This window comes from Chiroxiphia lanceolata, chromosome 6, assembly GCF_009829145.1.
Source record: "Chiroxiphia lanceolata isolate bChiLan1 chromosome 6, bChiLan1.pri, whole genome shotgun sequence".
In the NCBI taxonomy this organism is placed as follows: Eukaryota; Metazoa; Chordata; class Aves; order Passeriformes; family Pipridae; genus Chiroxiphia; species Chiroxiphia lanceolata.
The window spans coordinates 63,576,559-63,601,101 of NC_045642.1; the positions used below are offsets into that span (position 1 = coordinate 63,576,559).

At 43.7% G+C, this 24,543-nt stretch overlaps 2 protein-coding genes across 3 annotated transcripts in view; one reads left to right on the top strand and one right to left on the bottom strand.

The window, feature by feature from the left end:
- KLHDC1 (kelch domain containing 1) lies at window positions 1-21,201 on the bottom strand. The gene is made up of 13 exons (XM_032692089.1): window positions 20,842-21,201; window positions 18,366-18,436; window positions 17,053-17,170; window positions 16,277-16,395; window positions 14,522-14,600; window positions 13,487-13,570; window positions 12,614-12,697; window positions 7,738-7,796; window positions 5,565-5,677; window positions 5,072-5,144; window positions 1,912-1,996; window positions 1,347-1,399; window positions 1-969 (listed from the first exon to the last, which is right to left on the bottom strand). The coding sequence occupies exons 1-13, from the start codon at window positions 20,941-20,943 to the stop codon at window positions 795-797; spliced, it is 1,215 nt and encodes a 404-aa protein (XP_032547980.1). The 5' UTR covers window positions 20,944-21,201; the 3' UTR covers window positions 1-794.
- POLE2 (DNA polymerase epsilon 2, accessory subunit) overlaps window positions 20,853-24,543 on the top strand; it is a 17,922-nt gene continuing 14,231 nt past the window's right edge. Inside the window, exon 1 of one of the 2 annotated variants that reach the window (XM_032692077.1) lies at window positions 20,853-21,350. Coding sequence is in view for 1 of the 2 variants with exons in the window: in XM_032692075.1 (XP_032547966.1) it covers window positions 24,447-24,514 (68 nt within the window). In the remaining variant the exon portion in view is untranslated. Of the gene's footprint in view, window positions 21,351-24,413; window positions 24,515-24,543 lie in introns of those variants that run through there. The other variant, XM_032692075.1, reaches the window with a different exon arrangement.

Here is a 24,543-nt window from a genome sequence, read left to right on the forward strand (position 1 = left end):
TCAAAATGGATCTCAATTCAACTCTCTATAAAATTTTAATGACTGTGCTCCTGTTAACTAAATATTCGAAACAGAAAAATAGCCCGTACTACATTTGCTCTTTTTAAACAATAAATAAGCAACTTTTTGTGTTTGGGGTTTTTTTTTTAAACAAGAATGAAATATAAACTTTACACATCCAAAATACAATATACAACTTATTTCCAAAAGGACTCAGTGATGACAGAAACAGCAAAACGAGGTGATGAGCAGAAGTTTTCCTACAGACAACAGGTCACGGTGCTCGTCACAGGTTTTTCTTCAAGTTCCACGGTTCCCTCATGGATTTTCCTACTTGGAGCATGAGGTGGGGCTCCATTGTTTGAGTGGATGAGGAGAGGAGAGTCTGGTGGAATCAAACAATAAGATTTGGTGGTGCTCCCAAATTTGTTACCTCTTAAGACTGACGAGTGTGGATCTCCCCAGGCCACTGTGTTGAACTAATGTAGGCTGATGTGATAAGGCTGCAGGAAGATTTTTAGACCTATGCCATATTTTTATCCAACTGAAAATGTTTTGTATCCCCTTCCAAAAGAACAAGGTGGATGGACTGTCTCCTTAAGACCACAACAGAAATGAACAATATATACAAATGAAGTCGCATTCGTTTCCTACGCAGAAAACAAGAGAGACTTCCCACAAAAAGGATTTCTTTCCTTCTCAAACTTCACTTAGAAACTCAGCTTAACACACAGTCGTTCTGGAACAGCAGTAACAAAACACTTGGAGGTGTCCCAGGGCTTCCCTGCCCTTGTTCATGTGGTGTTGAGTTGACTTTGTCTTTCGGTCTCGGCTTTCCTCTCCTGCCGGTGGGTCACTGCAGCCCAGAAGGTGATTTTTTTCAGCACTTCCTGCAAAAGTTTGGATGGCAGGCAGGGAATCTGGTTCCTCAGGAGAGCTGCGTTCTTCCCAATGCAGTCAAGACACAGCCTGAAGAAGGAAAACAGGAAAAAAACCCCAAACCTTTAAGTAAATGGTCTGTAATCTGAAGACAAAGTGACAGCTTATTAAAGTTGGTGTTGTGCATTAATTACAGGTGTTGTGGGTGCACGTGCAGGAGAATTACACACCACCAGGGATTAAACTGCTGTGGATCATCACACATGGCATGGTTCAAATATTTACTGAGGAGGTAATTTGGTATTTTACCTGCCTGTCCAGGAGCACGTGGCTAAAAATCACCCTTGGAGCAACTGGGTCTGATGGAAGTGTCCCTGCCCACGGCAGGGGGTGGAACTGGATTGTCCTTAAAGTCCCTCCCAACCTAAACCAGTCTGGGATTTAGAGATTCTGTAACCACAACTCACCTGAGGAGGGAATAAGGCTGAGTCTGAAATATCAACAAGTCACTGCAGTGACCCTGATCAAGAGAAAAAAAAGGAACCATTAAAATGGCAAACAGTTTATCTCTAGATTAATGTCACATTAATTACCACATGCATGATTTGAAACTGATAATACCTCAATAACTATTAAGCATCTGAACTACAAATCCCTTTTTATTCCATCAGTCAAGAAAACTTCAGGTGGGGATTCCTCGGTGGTGGTTTTCAGTTACCAATTTGAGCCAACATCTCAATCTGTTTGTTTGTTGTTTTTTTTTTTTTTTTTTTAATTTAAATCCCATCTATAAATACATTAATTGATTTGCTCAGAGAGGTTGTGGACTCCCCTGGATCCCTGGAAGTGTCCAAGGCCAGGTTGGATGGGGCTTGGAGCAACCTTAGCTAGTGGAAGGTGTCCCTGCCCATGGCAGGGGGTGGAACTGGGTGAGCTTTAAGGTCCCTTCCAACCCAAACCATTCCATGATTCCATCATTTTATATCAATTATAATTATCCTAATGATAGGATTTATTATGCAGTTTACTGACTGTGTCCATGAAAAGCAGGTCATCTTTGCTCCCACCAAACACCATCACTTCTCCTTCTTTTCCAAGGCAGGCTGTGTGCCAGAGTCTAGAAATAAAACCATAAATGCAATTAGTGCCCAAGGAGCAACATCAGTTGTGTGTTATCAGCAAGACAAAGACATTATTTCAGAACTGTTCAGAGGTAAAAAATAGTAGCTTAAAATATATTACTCGTTAGTTTAACAATATAAAAGGAGAGAGCAATGTCACTATCCATCTCATGAGAATTATTTGCATACAGACTAATATATTTTGTCATTATTTGACTCTTCTATACTCTGGTTATATAAACTTTGTCTTATTTATCACTGCAGTGGAAAATTTTTAGACAAAAACATAACTCTGCAAACAAAGCTTTGGCCAAGGGTGGCTTTTCTTTTCCTTTTTGAATTTCCCACTATTTCTTTGCTTCAGAAGTACAATTCTAGTGGCTTTCAGTCCGTGGGGTTCTCAGTACTGACTTGGATCCCTGAGCACTGCGAACACCAGTTACCCTGCTTCAGTCTTACACTTGCCCCAAAGATTCCTGGGGATCAGTCCCTGTGGGTCAGTCACACCACATCAGGTTTTGTGTTGTGCATATAAAAACACATGACATAAAAGAGACCCCCACAAAACCACAACCTGATTTTATAATCAAAGATTCTGCAGCCACACCTTGCTAGATTTATTTTTTATTAGTTGCAGATCAAACCCTCTAATTTTTCTGCTGGTCTACCACCAGTGAATGGCACAAGATGATCCCCACAGAGCTCTGGCCCTTTAGAGCTACAGAACCAAAATAAAATGCCCCACTAAATTTTCACGCAAACGTTCCCGCTTCCTTACTCCATTCACATCCTTAGGCTAAACTGTATCCCACTTTTTCCCTTCCTCCTACCTGTGGATAGATCTGTCTCTGCCTGATCTGCATTAGGAAAACTCTGGCCTGGACTTGGTCACGAAGAACAGTGGGAAGCCTTTCCTGCCTGGACTCTGGTGACATCCTATCTCGCAACCTGAGGCTTTTCCTACAGCCTGACAAGAGTTTCTGTCCTCCCACGGCTGCTCTAACTTATCACCTAAACATTCTGACAGAGCACGTTATTGAAATCACACACATCCTTCAGACACAGCTCTTCCAGCTACAACAACAGCATGAAAACACTGGGAATCCAGGAGTTACACAGGAGTTTGTTGTCTGTTTTAACCCAGCATGCAAAACGTTGGCTGAAGTGCAACTGAGGGACAGAAAAGAAGAACAGTATTTTCTACCAGTACAGAATCACCTGGGAAGACAATTTTTTTCAGAAAGTACTAAAAATGAAGGTTGAAGGAAATTATTCTTTACAGAATTTAGGGAGGGAATCAAACTTGCAGAAGCACCTGGAACAGACACTAATGAATGTGTGATATTCTGGGTATTATTAGAAAATAATAGAAATATATATAAAAGAAGTACATGTATAAGGATTATTGCCCCTGTATTTTAAGTCAGAGGAGCAACTGAACTGACTCAAACCTTTTCCAGCTGCAGAGATCCTGCAGTAATCCTGGATACAATCATGGTACAAGGAAGTACTTCACACTCAAAGTAGTTCAATATACAGACAGGCTTTTGGTGTGGCCCCTTTTATCCATGTTTCCTGGAGCCATTCCAAATCCACCTGGACGTGTTCCTGTGTCACCTGCTCCAGGTGACCCTGCCTTGGCAGGGGGGTTGCACTGGAGGATCTCCAGAGGGCCCTTCCCAGCCCAGCTATTCTGTGACTTCCTGAGAAAGGTTAATGAAGCTTTTGGGGGTTGTTTAAGGATGGGAGGTCCTTTCCTTCAATAAAGAATTAGGTCAGGGAAAGGTCCTCAGCCTCCAACCCAAATCCCACAATCCTCAGGTGGTGGAGAACCACAGGACACGTTTGGAACTGAGGGAGCTCGGAGAGTCCTGTCAGGATGGGATCCAAAGGCTCTGCTCTCCCAGGATGGGCTGGGCTGTGTGTGCACAACAGCTCCCCTTGTATCCCACGATGGGATTTGCCCTGGAATTGCCTGGAAACCACTTGGGGCTCAGGAGACACTGGTTCCTACCATCCAGCCCCTCTGCCAAGCCAGGCACAGATGTTATTCCAGCTTTAATGCACAGGAAAGGCTGAGCTGCAGCTCCTGGGGCTGCTGCCTGTACAAACAGCACATTCTGTCCCTTCCTGGTCCTTTTCCATGATCCCCAGTGAAAATAATGACAGAGGGAAGGCTTGAAACCATCCACGTGTGAAGAACTGAACACAGATCCTTGGCTGCTACTGCTGTGCTTTATTTAAGGCAGCCATCAGTCCCTTCATCTGTCAGCTCACTAATCATAAAAGGAAAATATTCCGTGAATTAAGGTAGTTTATTTGAGCCTGAAGCACAGAAAAGCAGAAAACTTGGTCTAGCTGTGGCTGTAATGTTTAAAAGACACCCTAGAACAGGATAAAACAGGAAGAAAGTTAAATGAGGTGAAGATATTTCAGTAGCAGAAGGCAAGGCAGGAATCATGCAAATGCCAGACCAGAATTGTACATATTTATATCGTAAAAGAATAATAGAAAATGGTGCTGAAAGCTCCTGGGTGGATGTAGAGAATTAATTCCATGAAAACCTGAATATTTACTACCTACAGCAAACCAATTCAATAGTAATTCTCTTATGAAAAACACATATTGCTTCAAACACTGCATTAATAAACAAAATATTTTACTTTTGAACCCCGAAAGATGCATCCACTTTTTCATGGTTCTCTATTTCTAATAATGTATCAACATTAATCAACTTTTATTATTCTCTTTGGTTATCAATTCCTCAAAGGTTTTGAGGTATTTCCTTATAATTTGGCTGTAGAAAACCAGGTTGGTTGGACACCCAGCTCCTTCACCACAAAAACATCTTTCAAGGCAAATGAACATCAACCACAATAAATACAGAAACTCAAAATGCTGTATCAGGCCTGAAGGAAAATGAGGCATTAAAGCAAACTATTCAATCACACTGCATTAATTTTCTAAAACATTCATATAATGTCGTTCAAAAATACTGTTCAGTAATTTAAAAATCAGTTAATTTTTAAAAATGATTAAATTTCAGCACACATTGGTCTGTGTTTTTATACCTAGGCCTACTCTTAGGCAAGTGGGTGAGTTGCTTCCATCCGTTTGTTGTGATGCTGTGGATCCAGCCATCACCTACAAGGTAAGAACATGCATTAGTGCCTTTTTTTGGGCCAAAAATCACCTTTTTTTTAATTTATACAAGCAGCTCTGTGTTCTAAGAACACGTTACATTCAGGTAACAGTAACATCATTGCTACATTAACCTGCATCTTTTCGCTCCTTGTAATTTAACTGAACACACACTGCATTGAAATTTGGAATTAAAATACACTTGATTTCTTTTCTTTTGGAGAAACTGAGAAAAATCACCCCCTCCCAGTGGATTTATCTATGAAACTTAAAATCGTTTTCAATAATTTCATGGGCTTTTCATGAAAACAAGGTGCCTTTTCTAAAAAAGAAAAGGAACTCACAGAAGACTATCCCACTTCCTATTTAATATTTTTCACTCTGATTTGAACAGAATAGAATTATAGCCTCTAAATTACTTACTTAAAGGAACATTATCAGAACTTAGTCCACCAAAAAGAAAAAGTCTGTCATCTCCTATTGGAGTCAACGTGTGCCAGGAGCGATCCTTTGGTTTCTCTCCACTGATATTAATTCTTGGTGAAACAAAGAAACAAAAATGACCAAATTTGCAAAGAATGCTGAAAATTAACCTGGCAGAAAATTTCTTAAGTTTGTCCCAGAGTAAGCTTGGATGTTTTCCCAGTGAAAAAGCAAAGACAGCAAAGACTAAATAATCAAATCAACTGCACCTACATGTAGCTAAAGGGTTAACTGTGATTAAATTTAATGAATCCTCTCCAGTTCTAGGAAAAGGGTTTTAAATGATCTGAGGATTGTGGCTTTACCTTTGATCCAAAAGCTACCACCTCTTCAACCACTGTGGTCACCCAAATTTTGAGATAAATGTTAGTAAGGTGATTTGTTAAGTACAAAACAGATGCAGGTTTATTATTGCTAAAAATCTGCTCGTGTTACAAAAACGTAAGATTTGAAATTGGGTTTTAGGTGGGTTTGCTTGAGGTGAGAATGTGAACAGCAAAGAACCTGAGCCTATGGGATATCCCAAAAAAACCCAGTTTGGGTATCTGTATTTCCTTTGCAGTCAGTGAAGAGAAACAGGTGCCTGGAAAGCACAACCTGGGGATTTATTTCCCACGTCTCAGCCCCGGGAAGTGCCTGTTTCCCTTCACTGGGCACGGAGGAAGCCCTGGGTGAGGAGTGGAGGCATCTGTGGCACAGCCAGAGGAATCTCACTGCCGAATTCTCCATCTGGAAGCAAAGCCTGAAGAATCAGAGGGAATTAAACAGGGACTGCAAAAACTGTCCTGCTAAATTTGGCACCAAAGCCAAGCTGCAGTGTTTGAGGGCCTGCTTTGCACAACTCTTGTGGAAGAGGCTGCTAAACTGGGCCAAGGGGCAGCCTGTGCTTTGAGGGTTAAAAACAAAAAATAGAAACCAGGTACTGAGGGGTGACAAAATTTCAAGTGTCATGCTGCAAAAAACACGATCACAGTACCAGAAATAACATAATAGGGAACACTTTGAGCAACGAGTCAGTGGAGCAAAGGGACTTCTGGGTAGTGGCAGCTAAAATAACAACTGCAATCCCCTGCTGGAGGATATTCCTGATTTACTAGGTTTATGTTATGCAATTCCTTAAGAAACCTGTGTAGAGTTGAATAAGAAAGACACTTGACTGGCTAGTGGGGCTTTAAATAAAATTGTTATTGCATTTGGAGCTTTTCTGTTCTTATTTTACAGTGTTCCTGTGGGGAATCATGGCACTTTTGGAGTAAAATTCTCTATATTGTGAACATCCCTTACAAATGCCTGTTTTTTAACACCATTGCTGATTTCAGGGTGTAACCAGAAATAACTTTTCAAACAATTGGTGCAAAGACTGACTGTATACTGGAGTAAAAAATGTAAATACTGATTTGACATTCTCCTGAAAGATACACCGAATTTTTTTTCTCCTTTTGTGATCAGGAGATGAAATAAATAATGAATAAATATGGACCCTTTATACCTCCTGTGAGGTGCCACCACAGCAGCAGACACTGTGAAAAGGCTCTTTTTTGCCCATAATATCTTAAATCTCTTTTTTTTTTTCAGTCTCTCAAAGACTCTTTGCCGAGGTGCTGGAATGGCTGGAGAGGAGGCTCCTAAATTTACAGTGATCCAACACTAAATCACGGGTAAACCTTGGGAGCCTTTCTTGGATCACAATAAAGAAATAACTGAGTTTTGGAAAAATGTTCAGTTTTTAGGATTTCATGGTCTTTGATGACAGAGACCCTTCCCCAGTCTGTGCTGTAATTAGCCAACTAGAGATACTAAAAACAGCATTAGAGAAGACATCAGACCTGAAATTCCATATGGATAAGTGCACCCATCTTGAAAATTAGGATGTTAAATCACTACATGCTGTGCTTGAAACAGCATCATCAGTGCTTTGGTGCAGAACAGAAAAAGCTTAGTAACCACTATCAAATTAAATTAAATGGAAATCACAATATAGCAGCTGTTAAAACAGTCCCCAAACCCTCATTCTCCTCTTGGAAAAGCTACAGGATTAGCTCTGGATCTATTTAACAATATGGTTCAAACTGCTACATTCAGTTTTAAGTGTTAGAGGGGGGTGGAAACTCACCTTCCAGACCAAGTCCAAGTGTCTAAATTGAGGCAGTGCAAATCATTCATTCTGGTTTGCTGAAACAAAGAAATAAAATCCCACTTGTGTTATAGTAAGCAAACAAGAAGCAAAGCATTTCAGTGAGGCCTTCCTGGGACAGAATATTACAAGTGACAATATTTTGAAGAAATCTGTACCCGTGTGCCTTAACATAAATCTGTTTTCTGTGGTAGATGAAAAGCATTTCTTCTCAAAAAAAAAAAAAAAAAAACAACAAAAAAACCCCCTGAACATGCAACTCTCAGAAAACTGCCTGTCAGGAATATTTCCAGCCATGGAATGGCACTATGGGGCCAATTTTAGCTTTTAACAGTGAAGAACTGCGTGATATTTATTCAGTTCCTGCAAATGTATTTAACTTTCATCCACAGAATTCACGGGAGGTAAATGCACAAGGTGTTTTACTCTCACAGAGTTGCCTCACGTCATTTTTCTTTACGTTCTGATCAGAACTCTGTATCCTCCTGCCTTACTCCTTGGAATATCCTGGTAGTGCTCAGTGCATCCCACAAAAAGTCCATCACGTCTGTGGTTTTCTCTCTTGCCCCTCTCACAAAGTTACTACCAGCAATGACAAGGTTTTAGGACCCTTTAGCACTTGCCACAAACATAACAAAACGGGAAATCAATGCACTTTCCTGTCTGCCTGTGATGTGAGATGGAGAAGTGACTGACTGCCTTAGGGCTGGGGGAGAAGATAAAAAGAATTCCTCTGCTTTAGGTTATTTTCAACGACTCACAACACACTCCACTGACACCTGCAATTCCCCTGGGCGCTACAAAAAAGATCTGGGAAGTAGGGAAATGTATCTTGCCTTACCTTCCAACTCCTTTTCTCCTAGGGTAGTCCATAGATCTATTAGAATAAGCCTTTCTCCAGCTGGCAGATCCTTTGAGGCAGAAACTAGGCTGGTCATGTAAGTCAGAACAGGAGTAGTTTTACCCCTGAGAACTCAGCCAGGGAGTGAGTGTGAGAGACTTCCAAAGCTGTCCATCAGAGCTATGGGAAGTCTCTCAGGGGATTTCAGGAAACAGAAAGGTTTTCAGGATAGCTATGGCCTCCTCTGAGCAAGTACTTTGCTGTCCTGGAGAAGGGAATGTCAACCACAATCCTGGGATGCCTTCAGGGAGGGCACCAGGCTACAGAAAAGCAGAACGTGAGGGTTTGGGGCATTGCCTGAGAAACTTTATCCCTCAAAAGGGTTGAATGTAACAACCAAGTGTGGTCCAGCTGACAGCCAGTGGAACAGATCTGTCTTCCATGACAAGTCTATCCAGCTTCCTGCTCCTTCTGGTGGCTATGAAGGAGATGAGGAACAAATTATCCCAGCAGAAAGCAAAATGCAGTTGGTATCTTCCGTGCACAGCCAGACAACTTGGGGCAGGGTGGGCAAACCCCAACGTCCTGGCCTCTACAACTGAAAATGTTTAATCATCTTGGAACAACACAATTTGATATGAAGGGCATCTATCAGAGAAAGGGAAGAAAGTTGCTGTTATGTTGGAAATTTAGGTTTCAAGAAGATCCTGTTCAAGACCTCCTCGCTGACTTTCCTTTCCTAGGCATTAGGCAGAAGATGGAGAGGTTTCCAGTTTCCTGGTCCCTGGGAAATCAATGTGTTATAATCTTTACATTCTCATGATTCAACAGCTTGACAGATCCACAATTACATCAACCTCCTCTGGAATTCAAAACACCATCAGCTGGACAGTTCTGCCCAAGATTCAGTCCCTTAACAAAGCCTTTCTACCCAACCCTTATTTGGGAGACTGGAAAGCACACAGGTTTATAGCATCACCACTTGCCATACACAGTTTTCTTGCAGTTTCTCATGTATTTCTGACTGGTATCTACAATATTTAATCATTCTGACAATCCTAAAATGATTCTTAACTGGCTTTAAAGCACCAAGCCTCCTGAGAGGGTTTGCATCTCCCTTGGAGCTACAAGGACTCCTGAGACATTCTGCTCATCTCTGGCACGTTCATTTATTTGCAGCCCAGTAAACATTAACCAGGATCTGCTTTGTCTCAGGATTAAACTTTCCAGCACGATGAAAGGCATTAAGGGTGACATTATTCTCAGCTCACTGCTCTTACAGTAAATTCTGCACCTCTGCATTCTGGAATTACAACCAAACAGCTACTCCAGCTCCAATCTTTGCCAAGAGAAGGACTGCAGTTCGATGGATCTTCAGTGACAGGAAATATAAACATGCTTACATTAAGGCATCAGATGTGTGAGGAGCTGCTGGAAAGACTTAGGTTTGTTACCTCGTTCTTTACATGAAAATTTTCCACTTAAATCAAACACAAGACTTGCATCAACTTTTGGACTAACTCTCCTTCCTTCCCACTTTCTCCCGTTTCTGTTTTTTCCAGGGGCTTACCTGAAGGAACAGAGTCCACATAACACTTCTGAGCCTGCTTTCAAATGATTCCTGGTACAATTGATTTTGATCACCATCATCATCCTCATCATCTTCTTTTACCAGTTCTAGCTCCAACTTTGGAAAAAGGTGCCCTTTCCTCCCAGAAAGATGAATAGGAGAAGCCTCATGACACTTCCTGGCCCTTTCTGGTTCCTTGTAGAGCCTTTTCCCTGGGAAGATTTGTATTATGGTGAACTAGAAGGAGCAGAGCAACCCCGTATTTGCTCCTTAATTTATGGAGAAAAGCAAGACTTCATCCTTTGGGGAGGAGTTACTCCTGTTGTCAGGAAATGTAGTGGGTTTTTGATGTCTTTAGCTTTCTTGTTTCATGACTTACATTAATTCCTCAAGCCCCATTGGATGTTCCCAAACCTTTCTACGTTTCCTTCCATTTATTTCTAGGACAGAAAGTGAATCAATAACAATTACTAAGGTGAAAATTACACTGACTGCTCTCCTACAGAATTAAATACAGCTTTCCACAATTCCACTCTGACACGGTTCCCAAGTGGTTTCACTGAAATTTTCACTGAATTTTTAAGGAAGCTGATGCTACATGAGGAAGAGAAAAACCTTTTCAGATCAGAGCCTTCAGAATCCTGTGGTGAGACAGAGTTAAACAGAAGCCCGAGGGCAAATCCTCTGAGGGCAGATCTAATCATGCACCAGCACAGTGGAGAAATGACAGGTGAGCTCCAGCTAAATAACAATAATTCCACTTGCAGAGGCTGCATGAAATCCCAGCTGGAGTTCCAGAGCAGTTCAGTGGCAACAGGCCCAGTGGAGCAGCCCTGAGCTGAGCACAGAGCCCTCAGTGCTGTCCTGGCTCTGGGGTGAAGGGCTCAGCCCTCGCTGAGGGAACGAGGCTCTGGAGGCCGAGGAAGTGACCAGGAATAAATGGGAGGGCAGAAGGTCCTGAGCTGCACATTTACTTCTTCACATCTGGGTTTCTTTCCCTCCCAGGCCTGTGGGCTCCTTAAATGAGGAGCAGGATTTGGCTGTGGTTCAGTCACCAGGAGACAGGGAAGAGCAATTCCATGGCAGAGGCACAGGGCTCTCCCTCAGCCCGGCAGGGACAACCCTGACACATGAGGCTTGGTCATTTTTCAATCTCTTCCAAAATTTCTTTATTTCCTTAAGTTATTTGCAAACCAAGTTTGTCCAAACCCACAGCTCTGGAAGCTGCTGTGTGCAGCTCTCTTAGGCAGAGGTGGGGCTTGATCCCAAAAATCCTGAGCCTGTGTCAAAGGCCACATAATGGCAAAGAACAAACAGGATCCATTTTGGTTACTTTCTTTCCTGATTGCTCTGAAAAGGTGCTTGAAAAAAAAAATCTTTTCTGCAGCCCGTGGGAGGAAATTCAAACTGGAAACTGGCTGGACATGTGTGACATTTCTACAGGAGTAGAAACCATTGGTACCAGAACTGCAGACATGCCCTGGGAACAACACTGTGGCAGGAAAAACAGGGAATAGGGAACAAAGGGCAATTTTACACTGCTTTGTTGGCCAGTTCTTGGGATACAGGGGTTAGTTTATGGCAGCTTTCCAAGATGAAGTTGGCATATGCTCACTGCAGGGCATTCCCAAACAGCTAATTCCTTCTCTTCTACCAAAAACACAGCACTGGGGGCTTTCAAAAAGCTTCTTCCCTGCTACTTTTCAGAGGAGTAGAGACAGAAAACATCCAGTCTCATCCTCCAGCTGAGCAGGATTAAAGGCTCCAAACTAGCTGTAGCTAAGAGAGCTCAAAAATTAAAAACCACAAGAGTAGACAGTAACTTAAACTGGGAGGGTTTTCACTTGCCTTACAGAATCTGTTTCTTACATTAAAGCTTCAGCAGAGAAGAACTGAAGAGAAAAATCTCCTCTGACCAGCACTAGAGAAATTAAATGTGTTGCTGAGAGGTTTAATATCTCCTTGCTTACCATGTTGGCTTCATGGTTTTTAGGTACAGATAACCAGGGAGATGATTCCTATAACTTTAAGTTGAAAAGAGTCAGGAAGAGTTAAGATTATACAGCCACGATCCAGCCCTAATTTAAATATGCACTGATTGCATCCTCTTTGTTACCTCTTCCAGACATCTGTATTTCTGTCACTTGTGTGCAAAAAATGACAAAAGGTTAAATTATAAAGCCAACTCAAATCTGTTATATACCAAACAGTCACCCTTTTTGGGACTATGTGTGCTTCATCATTAATGTCAGAGGCAGAAAGACTCTTCTTTTTGCAGAGGGTGATGACAAGCAGCATCCTGAATTCAGAGCCCTTAACATCCAGGTTAGGCCAAGACATTTTGGATTTTTTTTTTCCTGCTATGAAGCGATTTTTTTATCCAAAAAAAAAAAAAAAATAACAGCCAAGAAAATAATATTAGTGCCAAGAAAATGTTCAATTACCAGCACTCTTCCTCCAAAGATGTAACCTTTGTTTCCCAGCACAGCACACGTGTGAGCTGCTCGAGGCTGAGGTGGATCTCCACCCTGAAAGAGCCAAAACAAGGTCCTTCAGAACATCATCAAACCTCCTGGACAGCTTTATTTTTCCAAGGTGAAAACCACCAGGAACTGGCACTAAAATCCCTGGAAATCACACCTTAAAATCTGGTGTTACAGCCACGTGCCCTGTGTAAATCAGAAACAAAGAGCAAAACTGGTTTTTACTTTGCAATGGTGATTTCCTTTTTCTTGTTTTGCACTTAGTTTATAGGAATTTCAGCCCATCTTGTAAAGACCATAAAACACTGTCAGACAACACTCTTTACAATACACAACTTACTACTGAGCTCTTATGTAAACTCACCTGGATTTTATGAACTTTTATGGAATATTTTAATACAATGTCAATAGTTCTGGAATATCCCAGTGCCTTGTCTTTCCAGTTATGGCTCACCAACAGTAATTTTACATTCCCAACAGTTGTATTAAAGCTTGAACACAAAGCTTCATCTCAAAAGATATCCCCCAGATACACAATGCTCCATCACCTCCTAAGGTACCCAGATTTCTAACACCTCTCTGAAATTTAGGGGAATTTTTGCATCAGAACCAGACCACGGAACAAACACCAGTCTGAAAACACCCCATGGGGGAAAAAAAAAATTCATGTCAGTTGTGAATTTCCCACATTCCAGAGGCACTGAGTGTCCAGTTTAATGTTATAAGCCTGAGCAATATTAAGCATCTTCAAATTATTTTTCCCAACTTCAATTTCTAGAGCACAGTAGCTATTGAAAACACACTGAAATCACAGTTGTGCTGAAAAACACTCACCCTGATTGCTGGTTGAGACCAAGTCTGTGTGGTTGTGTCAAACACATGAACATCATTATGCCATCCCCAGAATATCTGTCCTTCCTAAAAAAAAAAAAAAAAAAAAAAAAATCAAAAAAAAGTTTAAAACCCAAAAATAAGTATATTTTATTTTAAAACCTTTGGGCTTACTGAAGGACACAAACCCAGAAGTGATCTGTCAAACATGAAAATAAACTAAAATACAAGATTTTCTTAAAAAAAAATACACTAATATTTTTAATGCAGCAGCTCAGGTCTAGCTGAAGGTCATCAGCACCCAGGGATGTAAAGGCTGATGACACCTGAAAATGGGTTTTATGCTCCAACATCCCTCACAGCACAGGACAAATTTTACCTTCTGATTTTTGTTGTAACACACTGAGAAATAATTAATTGTACAAAGTCATTTCTGTAATTCAGTCTTTAACATTTGATGTCAGGATCTACATTCCCTTTAACACACATTTATTTCTTATTAATTCCTGTCACTAAATACTCTGATCACTCTACTTCTTTCTATTAACTGTAACAAATTATCATGGGAAAGTTTTGTAACATATTTGTAACTATTACAAAAAATGACATAATGCCTAACCCAGGTATCTTTCTGGATAACAAATTAAATAAATTAACTAAGATTATTCGTCAGTTAGGCTTGGGAAGCTAAAAATTCCCCAATGTTACTTCTAAGAAATAAAGTCTTAAATTTTCTGGGGGTTTCAGCTTTAAAATATGCCTTCAGATTAAAACAGGGCTTTGCTCCAGTATTTTGTTTCATGGCACTCAAAGCCCAGCACTGGGGACTCGGAATATGTGAAGCACCCACTGCTCCCAACACGCAATATCTGGAATTTCAGATCTTGGAAGGTTCCAATTTGCCTTCCTGCTGATGCCATAAGTAGAGTGGAAAATCAGACACATTTTCACACCCACTGAGTACAGTACAAAGGATCTTTTTTCCCCCCCGACAATCAGAAAGGGACAAATCACTTGGGGTTGTGACAAATCCCTTACCCAAAATGCATCGTGGACATCGAAACAGTCACTCAGTTCATTGTGCTTCCTGCAGCCATAGCCCCCAAAATATATTAGCCTAAAAGAGCAACAAAATGAGTTCATTTAGCAAAGAGCTCTCAAATCGGTGAGCTGTAATAATTAGTTTCAAATTTTGGGTTACCTACTGCAGTTATTGTAATAGTAATATAAGCAACTGAAAATATTTCCTGTTGCACCTGATTGTGCAAACCTTGACCCTCGAGAGGCCTGACAGAATTCCACACAAGGAAACAGGTTCAAGACAAGGTTCAAGTCTCTGTTCCTCTCTCCAAGAGCTTATTTATCGGTGATATTTTCAGGCACGAGTCTCAGAATGACAAACAGCACGTAAGACAGGGAAATTCCTCGTTCTGCTCGAACTCCTGCCCTTCTCCGGGGAAATTCCCATGCTCCTGCTGTATTTGTTGGCCTCCTGTGCACATCTTTTGGCAAGACCTGTTCCCAAGGTTCACCCCACTTGACCTTGCCTGGGGGACAAAAAGCCTTTCTCTGGTTTAAAATGAGACTTTTCCGACGGAGCGCTACGGAACAAATCCCACTGCCAGGATGGTTACACACCTCCCAGCCTAACATTCCACCCATGAACTGGGCCAGCCATAAGCAAAGCTTCCTAAACTTTGGCTGAACTTCAACCTTTTGTGGCCATTTGCTGTTAGCTGGCAGCGATCTGAGGCAGAAAGGCAATTTAGGAAATGATGGGATGCTGGAGCTCATTCCAGACTGACATTCCTGGGGAAACAAGAGTCACCGACAGCGTCGTGCGGCCGCGACGTCCCCGCCTGCAAACTCCCACCTCAGGAAATTTTAATGTTTAGCTCTCCCCAGACATTTTCTTTAAATGAAAAGGTTCCCCCTCTGCCACTTGAAAGGAGTGATTTTCTCACTAGGCAGATTTCACCGTGCTCTGGGGAACTTCACTCAGTTTTCACTAATCTTGTGTTAACAGCCAAGGAGTTGCTCCAATGCCTGTGATTTCCCCATCAGCAGAACTGCAAAACCAAGAGACAGCTCCCAGGGGCATCATGGACAACAATCTTTAGATGGGGAGTCCACAAAAGGCAAAAATCAACTTACATTTGAAAATGTTCACTGTAAATCATATTCCCACTTGTTTGTAACAACTTCAGTAACAAATTGCTGACAAGGCACTGTCTTGTGACCACTTATGCCACAATATCCAGGCATTTTCCACAATAAACACAAAATGTGGAGTATTTATTTCCAGCCAGTTATTTTTTTTCCTTAACACACACAAATATCTAGGCTGAGTCAGTTCTTACAAAAATGAAGATGATCCCTGAAATGCCTTTGCAATTGTCAGCTATTGAAACCCTTGAAAACACATGAAATACATTTTATTGCAGGTAATAATTACATTGATGGATACAACAAAAAAGTAATTTTATACTGATTTTTAATGTGTTAAATGTTAACGTGTTATAATTAAATAACAGAGGCATAATGATTTTTTTATCTGAAGTCTCAAAGCATTCCACAAACTTCCCCTAAACTTCCCACCCCTCTCCTACAGTGGGTTTTTACTCACCATTAATTCTCATATGTGAGAAAACTCTGGTAGCAAGTTGTTACACAGAATCCCACAGCAAGTCAAGCTAAGAATGAGAGTTTCCTGAATCCCAAACCTGTGTGCTCTGCACTTTACAGCCCTTCCTCTCTGCAGTTAACACACATTAAATATTCTTAAGGTGTTACCTGTCCTTATAGACCCAGCAGGAAAGTTTGTCACGGGGCGTAGGAGGTTGACCTTTAAAATTTGTGATTTTTTTCCATCTGTAGGTCCCGGTTTTTGTTCTCAAATTAACATAATAGAGCTTAAAAGAAAAAAAAAAAAAGTACAATGTTTTCAGAGCAAAGGATATCGAAGAATCCAGCAGAAATCACCAACAGAAAGAACAACCCACCTCCCCCAAAATACAGTAGTTTGGATTAAAAATAAAAAAGGAGCTGGCAGTGGAGTTTACAATATGTAGCAACACTCAGGAGGAGGCAAATACATCATAAAAAACACAGCTAAAATGTAAGAATTGGCAACAAGTTTTCCTGCCTGATGAGAGGCTCCATTTTACTTCTTTTCTAGTCAGGAGTGAACTCTGACTTCATTCTCATTAAATGATAAAACAACCAATTTCATCTACTCTGCTAATTCAGTCTTCAGTTACAAGGACACCTGGCAGCTCTGTTTTAACTTTAATTATTACCTGATTATATAAGGTAATCGCTATCAGAGAGCAAAAATAAGAGTGATACCCTGAGATTAGTTTCATTTATGGTTGTCAAAACATTTTTTAAAAAAAAAGTAATTGGGAAAGCACAGGCAGCTCTCAGAAATGAGTACAGAAAGTTTTGCAAAAATGAAGTTTTCCCTCAAATTTCTCCTTGATTCAAATGCAAAGTGCACCACAGAAACAGGAGGGTCAGCATTATTACTCACTCAAATACAGTGTTACAGGAAAAAATGAATACAATACCCGATTACTGTATCCTTTATCATCAAATCCCCCAAAAATGTACAGCTTCCCATTGATGCTGGCCCCACAGCTCCCTGACATGGAAGTGGGCAGCTCCCCTTCCATCAGGTGCATTGTCCTGCAATTTAAAAAAAAACACATTAAGACCTTGCAAAGTCACTAAAATTTAACACTTCCCAAAGCAGATTTATTAATAATATTTAGACTTCAAGCTAAAAATAAAGCTTGGGTCGTGACCAGCGCTAGGAACTGTTGATCTCAGGCTCCTGAGGTGCAAGAGAACTTCCAGGTGAATACTGTGTGTGTTCATTTTTATGAAGGTGAAATTCATATTAAAAGAGCTTTAGCAGAGCTGTAACATCGATTATTCGAAATAGGGAAATACTATTAAGCCCAAAACCTCCTGAAATCAAAACAGGGAAATACTATTAAGTCCAAAGCCTCCTGGAATGAGCACTGCTGTTATTTTTCAAACTGAAAACTGAGGCAGAAGCAGAAACACTTCTCCATTCCTGCTCCCTCATTCCTGCTGTTCCTGTGCCCTGCACTCCCAGCTGCACGTGGACAACGGTGTGTGCTGGGAGCTCAGGGAGATCCTGGTTACAAATATAACCCTGAAAAAATAAAAGTTATATTTATATATATGTGTGAGCACAAACAGCTGTGCTGGGACGTCACAGGGGAAACATGGGAGTGTGAGGGGGCTTTGGCACAGGGAACAGGGAGCCAGGGATTTCAGGGGAAAAAAGGGGAAACACGAAGGAAAAAAGGGGGAGGGAGAGGAAAAAAAAGGGAGGAAGGGGGAAAAAAAAGAGAGAAAGAGGAAAGGGAGCAAGAAGGGGGCAAAAGAAAAAAGGGGAGAAGAGAAAAAAGGGGAAGTTCTGAGTTATTTCTGAGTTGCATCGTATTGTGCAATTAAGTAATGACAAAAAATATATATAACTGTAAATAGATTAAGAACCCAAGTATCCAGTGCTCAACTGTTCATTCCAACACAGAAGTTTGTGCATGAAGAACTGAGCCAAAATAAACTCCCAAACAAATGCACCTGTTTCAACAGAGCCTTCAGCCAACCATTCCAAACATTCCCTTGAACATAATAATTAAGACTTTAGGAATGAATGTGTTTCCTGGAGTTCATCTGCAAGCATATAGGTCTGTTCTTCAGTCTTTACATTAAACATCTGCTATTTAAACTCAGGGAACATGGCCAATAAATAACTCATGTCACCGAAGCCTTTTCACTGCAGCTAACTGTCATCTATGCAAAGATCACGTTTATATATTAATTAAATATAAATTATGGAACTTGCCATAACCCACTGTCCATTTCATAGATCCAGAGCTCATCATTAGGCAGGTAAACTTCATTCTCTTCAATTGACTAAAATGGAAGAGAAATGGGCAAATGTTAAATCAATTATGCCTTACACACCATACATTTTAAGATGAAATGCCAAATCATGTTACTTAGCAACACAGAGTAATCTTAAGGAAATAATCTACCAGAGCATAAGTCATTACTGCTCTGATCATCCCAATTTTAAAACTAATTTATTTTAAAAATAAAGAACTCAATTCCTCACGACCACTTATTAAAGGCACAGATTGACCAGCTTAAATGTTTTGCCAGAAAAGATGTGTAACAACATAAACCAGATTTGGAGGTCCTGAATTAAAACTCATTATCTTTTGTTTTGGGAGATACTTTTAATTAGGAGGCAATTCTTGGCATAATGGAGAAGTGTAGAATAAAAAATGGAATATAAAAAGTGGAACTGAAAGGCACCAAAAGTTACTTGCAGCAGCTGAAAGAAGGAACTTGAAAGAACAAAATCTCAAATATAAAGGAGAAAATTAATTTCCCTGTGTACAAAAACAAAGACTCCTCAACAGAGGTCATTAAGAAAGAAAAAACAACTTAGGAAAGAATGATGAGGAAGAACAACAAACAGGAGAAGGAAGCCCAAAAGCATTCAGTGCTCATGCTGAGTAACAGCTACACCATTAATTATTGCCTTGGCATTAGAAAGAAATTAAAGATTGGGAGGGAATAAGGAGACAGAGCCAGTAAATAAACAAATAAATCAAAATTGGATCGAAATTAAAGGAATGAGAAGAAGTTAAATACAAAACTGAAATTTAATTCTCAACCGTTTGGTTACTTGATACTGATCACTTGCCTTCAAATGATAGTTTATTTCTTTCAAACTTTCTGAGCTTGAAAGGTGCCAACCGGGCAGGTACATCCTATTTTTGGCATGTTTACCCTGCCAGTTCCCTTTCCTTGGGAAGGCTCTGCTGTTCCACACTCCTGGCAGCTTCTGCAACGTGCAGAAGTTGACTCAATTGAATCTGGGTATGTCAGAGGTCGAGCATTCGCTCCAGAACCAGCCCTGAGCAAATGCACTGATGCCAAAAATAAGTTTGCTGGGCAGCAGTGCACCAACAACATGTTAAAAATGATTTAGCTGTGTAAAGTGCTGCTTAAAGAGCAAGGATTTTCATAATATTCTCAACAAAATATATATAATATTACTAAAAACATTTGCAAATTTTATCTGCTAAACACTGTCTGTTTCCAATGTGCCGCAAACCCACAATTTTTTACAAGAAAACCTTTGAAAACATTGTGCTCACCAGTCCACCCTCAGTTCTAAAGACCAGAGCACAGAAAACTAACAAGAATTACCAGTGATTTAAGTGATATACTTATTCAGAGTATTACAGAGTTTAAATCCAGGAGCTCCCAACTAGAATTCTTTGCTAGAGTATGGCAGGACAAGCTTTGCACATTTGAAAGTTGCCCACGAAAAATATAGGTAGAATATTAAATATGTTCATGGAAATATAGTTTCCATCTGATCAAGACAATAACACAAAGCACAGGTATTTTCACATTTTATGGCCAACGTGCACAGGCACTGTAGATAAAATGAAGTGGCTGTATTTAATGTATTTAACGTATTTAATTCACAGCTCTCGTTAGGGTGAATTCACAGAGCTAAAAGATAAGGATTTACTTATGGCAGAACCAGAACTGATCTTCCAATGAAAAATAAATAAAAGATGCGGGGTTTTTTGCCGGCCGCCAGCTTGAGGTGACCGTCACTTTGAGGTGACCAGCGGTGCTTTCCGAGGGAGGGAAACCACGCCGTGTACACAACACGACTACTAATAAACAAAAACATTGCGGGGACTCGGGAACAAGAACGCGAATTACACACCGGAAAAAAAAAAAAAAAAACGCCACAAATTACAGCCGTCACCCCGCTGAGGGACACGGGAGTCACCCTCGGGAGGGCAGGGGAGGCAAACCGGCTCCACCGGCCCTTCCCCGCACGTGGCGGGTGACGGGGGCGGCTGAAGGCGGGAGGAGGAGGACGCTGCCCACGGACAGCGGGCGCGGGGAAAAGGGGACTCGCGGAGCAGAGGGACGGGACGCCCCGAGCAGCCCCCGCGCCTCCCGTCCGTCCCCTCAGCGCCTCCCGTCCGTCCCCTCAGCGCCTCCCGTCCGTCCCCTCAGCGCCTCCCGTCCGTCCCCTCAGCGCCTCCCGCCCGTCCCCTCAGCGCCTCCCGCCCGTCCCCTCAGCGCCTCCCGCCCGTCCCCTCAGCGCCTCCCGCCGCCGCTCGAACGGCGCGCGGCCGCCGCGGCCAATCAGCGCCCGCCGAGCGCTGAGGGGCGGCGGGGGGACCCCCCTCCCATCCCCTGCCCCGCCCGGGGCTCCCGGAGCCGCTGCCCCGCTCCCGCTCCCCCCGCCCGGCCCCCGCGCCCCCCGCACGCCTTACCACGTATCCCCCCCACACGTAGAGAAAGTTCCCGTCCACCACGGCGCAGTGGCCGCTGCGCTCCTCGGCCACGCAGAACTGCTCCGCGGGGTCCGCCGCCATCTTAGGGGAGGAGGGCGAGGAGGAGGAGGAGGAGGAGGAGGAAGGGGAGGAAGCGGCCCGGCTGCCTCACGGCTCGGCTGCCTCACGGCTCGCGTCCCGCCACCGCCTCCTCCGGGAGAGGCTGCGGCTCCGGCGCCGGTCGCTCCCCTCAGGCGGACGGGAAGCGAGGAGGGTCCAAAGTGTGGGGCGGCACCCGCCGCTCGGCCCCGCCGCGGGTCCGGAGCGGGGCGGGCGGCGAGAGCGGCGCTGCTCCTGCCCTGGGTGTCGGGGACCGTGTGAGGGTTAGGGCTTAATAAAGCCTCCGGGAGGATGTGAGTAAAGGCCACGAGAGGAGGAAAAAGGCAGCGAGAATAGGAGGGCTAAACATAAACCCGGAGTAAGAAGGGGAAGAAGAGCTGGATCTCAGTGTGAGTCAGGACAAGGGGGGGATGGCTTCGCACTGGCAGAGAGTAGGGTTAGATGGAATACTGGGGAGGAATTCCTGGCTGGGAGGGTGGTGAGGCCCTGGCACAGGTTGCCCAGAGAAGCTGTGGCTGCCCCTGGATCCCTGGAAGTGTCCAAGGGCAGCTTGTTCAGGGCTTGGAGCAACTTGGGATAGTGGGAGAGCATGGAATGGGGTGAGTTTTTACGTCCCTTCCAACCCAAACCATTCCAGGATTCTGTAATAAGACAACCACAGCAGAACTCCCTGTCTCTCTGAAGGTGCAACACTCCTGCCGGAAATATCACCTATGAAATAGTAGCTGTTATTAATGAAACAGTTGTACAGTACTTCCAACACTGCCCATCCAGTTCTTACGCTGTTACATCCACAACCCAGCGAATTCTTGCTGAACTGTGGAATTAATGGAATCCAAAATAAAACTGGTACAGAAAGAGGAGTAGAGTCGAGCTTGTGAGAAATGACTTCTTCAGCATCTTGTAAAAGGGCACCAGAACATTATTGTAAAGATTTTCCTCTGGAAGTGGGATATATACTTCCTCAGTTGGATCTAGGAGGGAAGACTAAACTGATAATATTAATCACAGAATCATGGAATGTCCTGAGTTGGAAGGGACCCACAAAGATCACTGAATCCAACCCTCAGCCCTACACAGGCCCATCCCCAAGAGTCACACCCTGTGCCCCAGAGGATAATCCAAACCCTCCTGGAGCTCTGGCAGCCTTGGGGCCGTGCCCACTGCCCTGGGGAGCCTGGGCAGTGCCAACCACCCTCTGGGGGAAGAACCTTTTCCTGAGATCCAACCTAAAACTCCCCTGACACAGTTCCAGCCCTTTTCTCAGGCCCTCTCACTGGTGATAGAGAGATCAGTGCCTGTCCCAAACTTTTAAAATGAAGCCATGTACTGATAGTGTGTTGGGATGGTGGTTAAAATGCAAGAGTCGGCATTTGGAGTTAAGAAAAACATGGGTAACAGGGAAACTTATCCACAGATCAGTAGGTCAGGTAGAGCTACAATGTGCTGTATCAGGAGATGTGCACAGAGGTTTTGCAAGCAGTGACAGACATGAAAATGAGCTGTTTGTCTTGTTTGGTGTTACAGAATAATTCTGTGGATCCAGGTAGATGTGCTGACTGATTGTGGACCATTGGGATCTCTCTGCTGGGTCACTGCTCTCCAGAACCTGTGATGTCCAACCAAGCCATGGCAGGTGACAGAGACAAGGAGCTGGGAATGGCTTCCAGACCTCCAGACAGATGGCTCAGTGAAACACAAGCCTGCAGCTCACGCTGGAATACTTTTACATCTCTGGTGGGAGGCTCCAGGCAACCTAAGAGAATCCCAAATACAGCAGGATGCTGTAGGAGTGTGCTTTATATTCCCCACTTGGTCAGAGCTTTGAAGAAAACTATTCCTGGGTGAGAGGCACATCCTTCTCCAGGTGCACCTTCCTTCTTGAGGCGAGACATGAGCTGAACGGCGCAATCAGGTTTTCTTAGAAGGAGAATAAGCAGTAATTTTAGCAAATGGAAGTACTTATGTAAGGATTTGGTTCGTAATTTGCACCCATCTGTGTGCCTGCGATGAAAAATAGATCATATTTCCTACCAAAATAGCTGAGACCTGTCTGATGGCAGCTTTTTGTCTGAAGAGAGTAGCTGCATCTTCACCTATGAGCTCGCTCCCCGATGAGGAAGAGTGGTTATAAATTATGCAGTTGAGAATGGACTGCAGAAAATAGCTGTCTTTAAATCCCTGCAGACTTTTGAACAAGGAACTTTCTTTCAGAGTTGCTTTGTGAGCCTTCTGTGAGATCAAACTGTACTTACTTTGAGAGACAGGGATGAGTGTTTGACTGAAACGTGTTTTTCATCTGGGGACAAAGCAGCTGCCCTACAAGACTGGAACTGTGGCTGCCCCTGGCTGGAAGTGTCCAAGGCCAGGTTGGACGGGGCTTGGAGCAACCTGGGCTAGTGGAAGGTGTCCCTGCCCATGGCAGGGGGTGGAACGAGATGGGCTTTAAGGTCCCTTCCAAGCCAGACCATTCTAATCCATGATTACATGTAAAAACAGCCCTGGAGACCATCCTGTGCTTGTTGGCCAAGACAGACCCAGTGGAAGGGGTCTCTGGCCAATATCTGATTAAAGGTGAGGAGAAAACAAGGCTCCACCCCAGGAGCACAAGAAAAACCAATTCACAGCTGGACTTATTTGAGACTGGACAGGTGAATCTGGACTACTGGAGGTGCAGTGCAACCTGTGCTTGGCCTACAGGGAAAGAGGAGGGGGCAGCAGTGGTGTGAGCTGTAAGGCACCTGTAAGGCAACAAATAATAATACCGAGGGTAATTGCATTGAGTAACTTGTGTCAGCTGCAGCAAGTGTGTTTCATGGAAAAATGGAACGCTTTAGGTTGAAAAAACTGCCTAAGATCATCAAGTCATTCCTCCCCCCAGCACTGCCAAGGCCACCACTGACCCACATCCCCAGGTGTCACATCCACATGGCTTTTAAATCCCTCCAGGGATGGGGACTCCAGCACTGCCCTGGGCAGCTGTGCCAGGGCTGGACAACCCTTTCCGTAAGGAAATTTTCCCCAGTATCCAATCTACCGGCACAAGTTGAGGCCGTTTCCTCTCCTCCTGTCCCTTGTTCCCTGGGATCAGAGCCCGACTCCCCCCCCGGCTCCCTCCTCCTGTCAGGGGGTTGCAGAGCCAGAAGGTCCCCCCTGAGCCTCCTTTTCTCCAGGCTGAGCCCCCCCAGCTCCCTCAGCTGCTCCTGCTGCTCCAGCCCCTTCCCAGCTCCCTTCCCTTCCCTGCACACGCTCCAGCCCCTCCGTGTCTCTCTCGTCCTGAGGGGCCCAGAGCTGGACACGGCACTGGAGGTGCCCCAGCCCTGCCCAGCACAGGGCTCGGTCCCTTGGTGCTGTGCCCACACGGCCGCTGGCACACCCGGGGGTCGCTCTCCCCGCGGCCCAGCGGGGCCGTCCCGGGGCTCCTCCCGGCGGGGCCGGGCCAGGGCGGCGGGGGCGGCTCTGGAGCGTTTGGCGCCAAGGCCGCCATGGAGCCGGAGCGGCTGCGGCGCCGCCTCAGCTCCGCGTTCCGCCTGCGGGGGCTCCTGCTGCGGCCGTGAGTACCCGCGGGCAGCCGGGGCCGCT

What these genes read in the sequence shown, in the direction of transcription:
- KLHDC1 (XM_032692089.1), bottom strand. Translation starts at nt 20,943, where the DNA reads ATGGCGGCGGACCCCGCGGAGCAGTTCTGCGTGGCCGAGGAGCGCAGC. An exon ending in TCTTTGGAGGAAGAGTGCTG is followed by an intron (nt 7,797 to 12,613) that starts GTAATTGAACAT and finishes TCTTTGTTTCAG; the next exon opens with CAAACCAGAATGAATGATTT. An exon ending in ACTTGGACTTGGTCTGGAAG is followed by an intron (nt 5,678 to 7,737) that starts GTGAGTTTCCAC and finishes TGTTTCACCAAG; the next exon opens with AATTAATATCAGTGGAGAGA.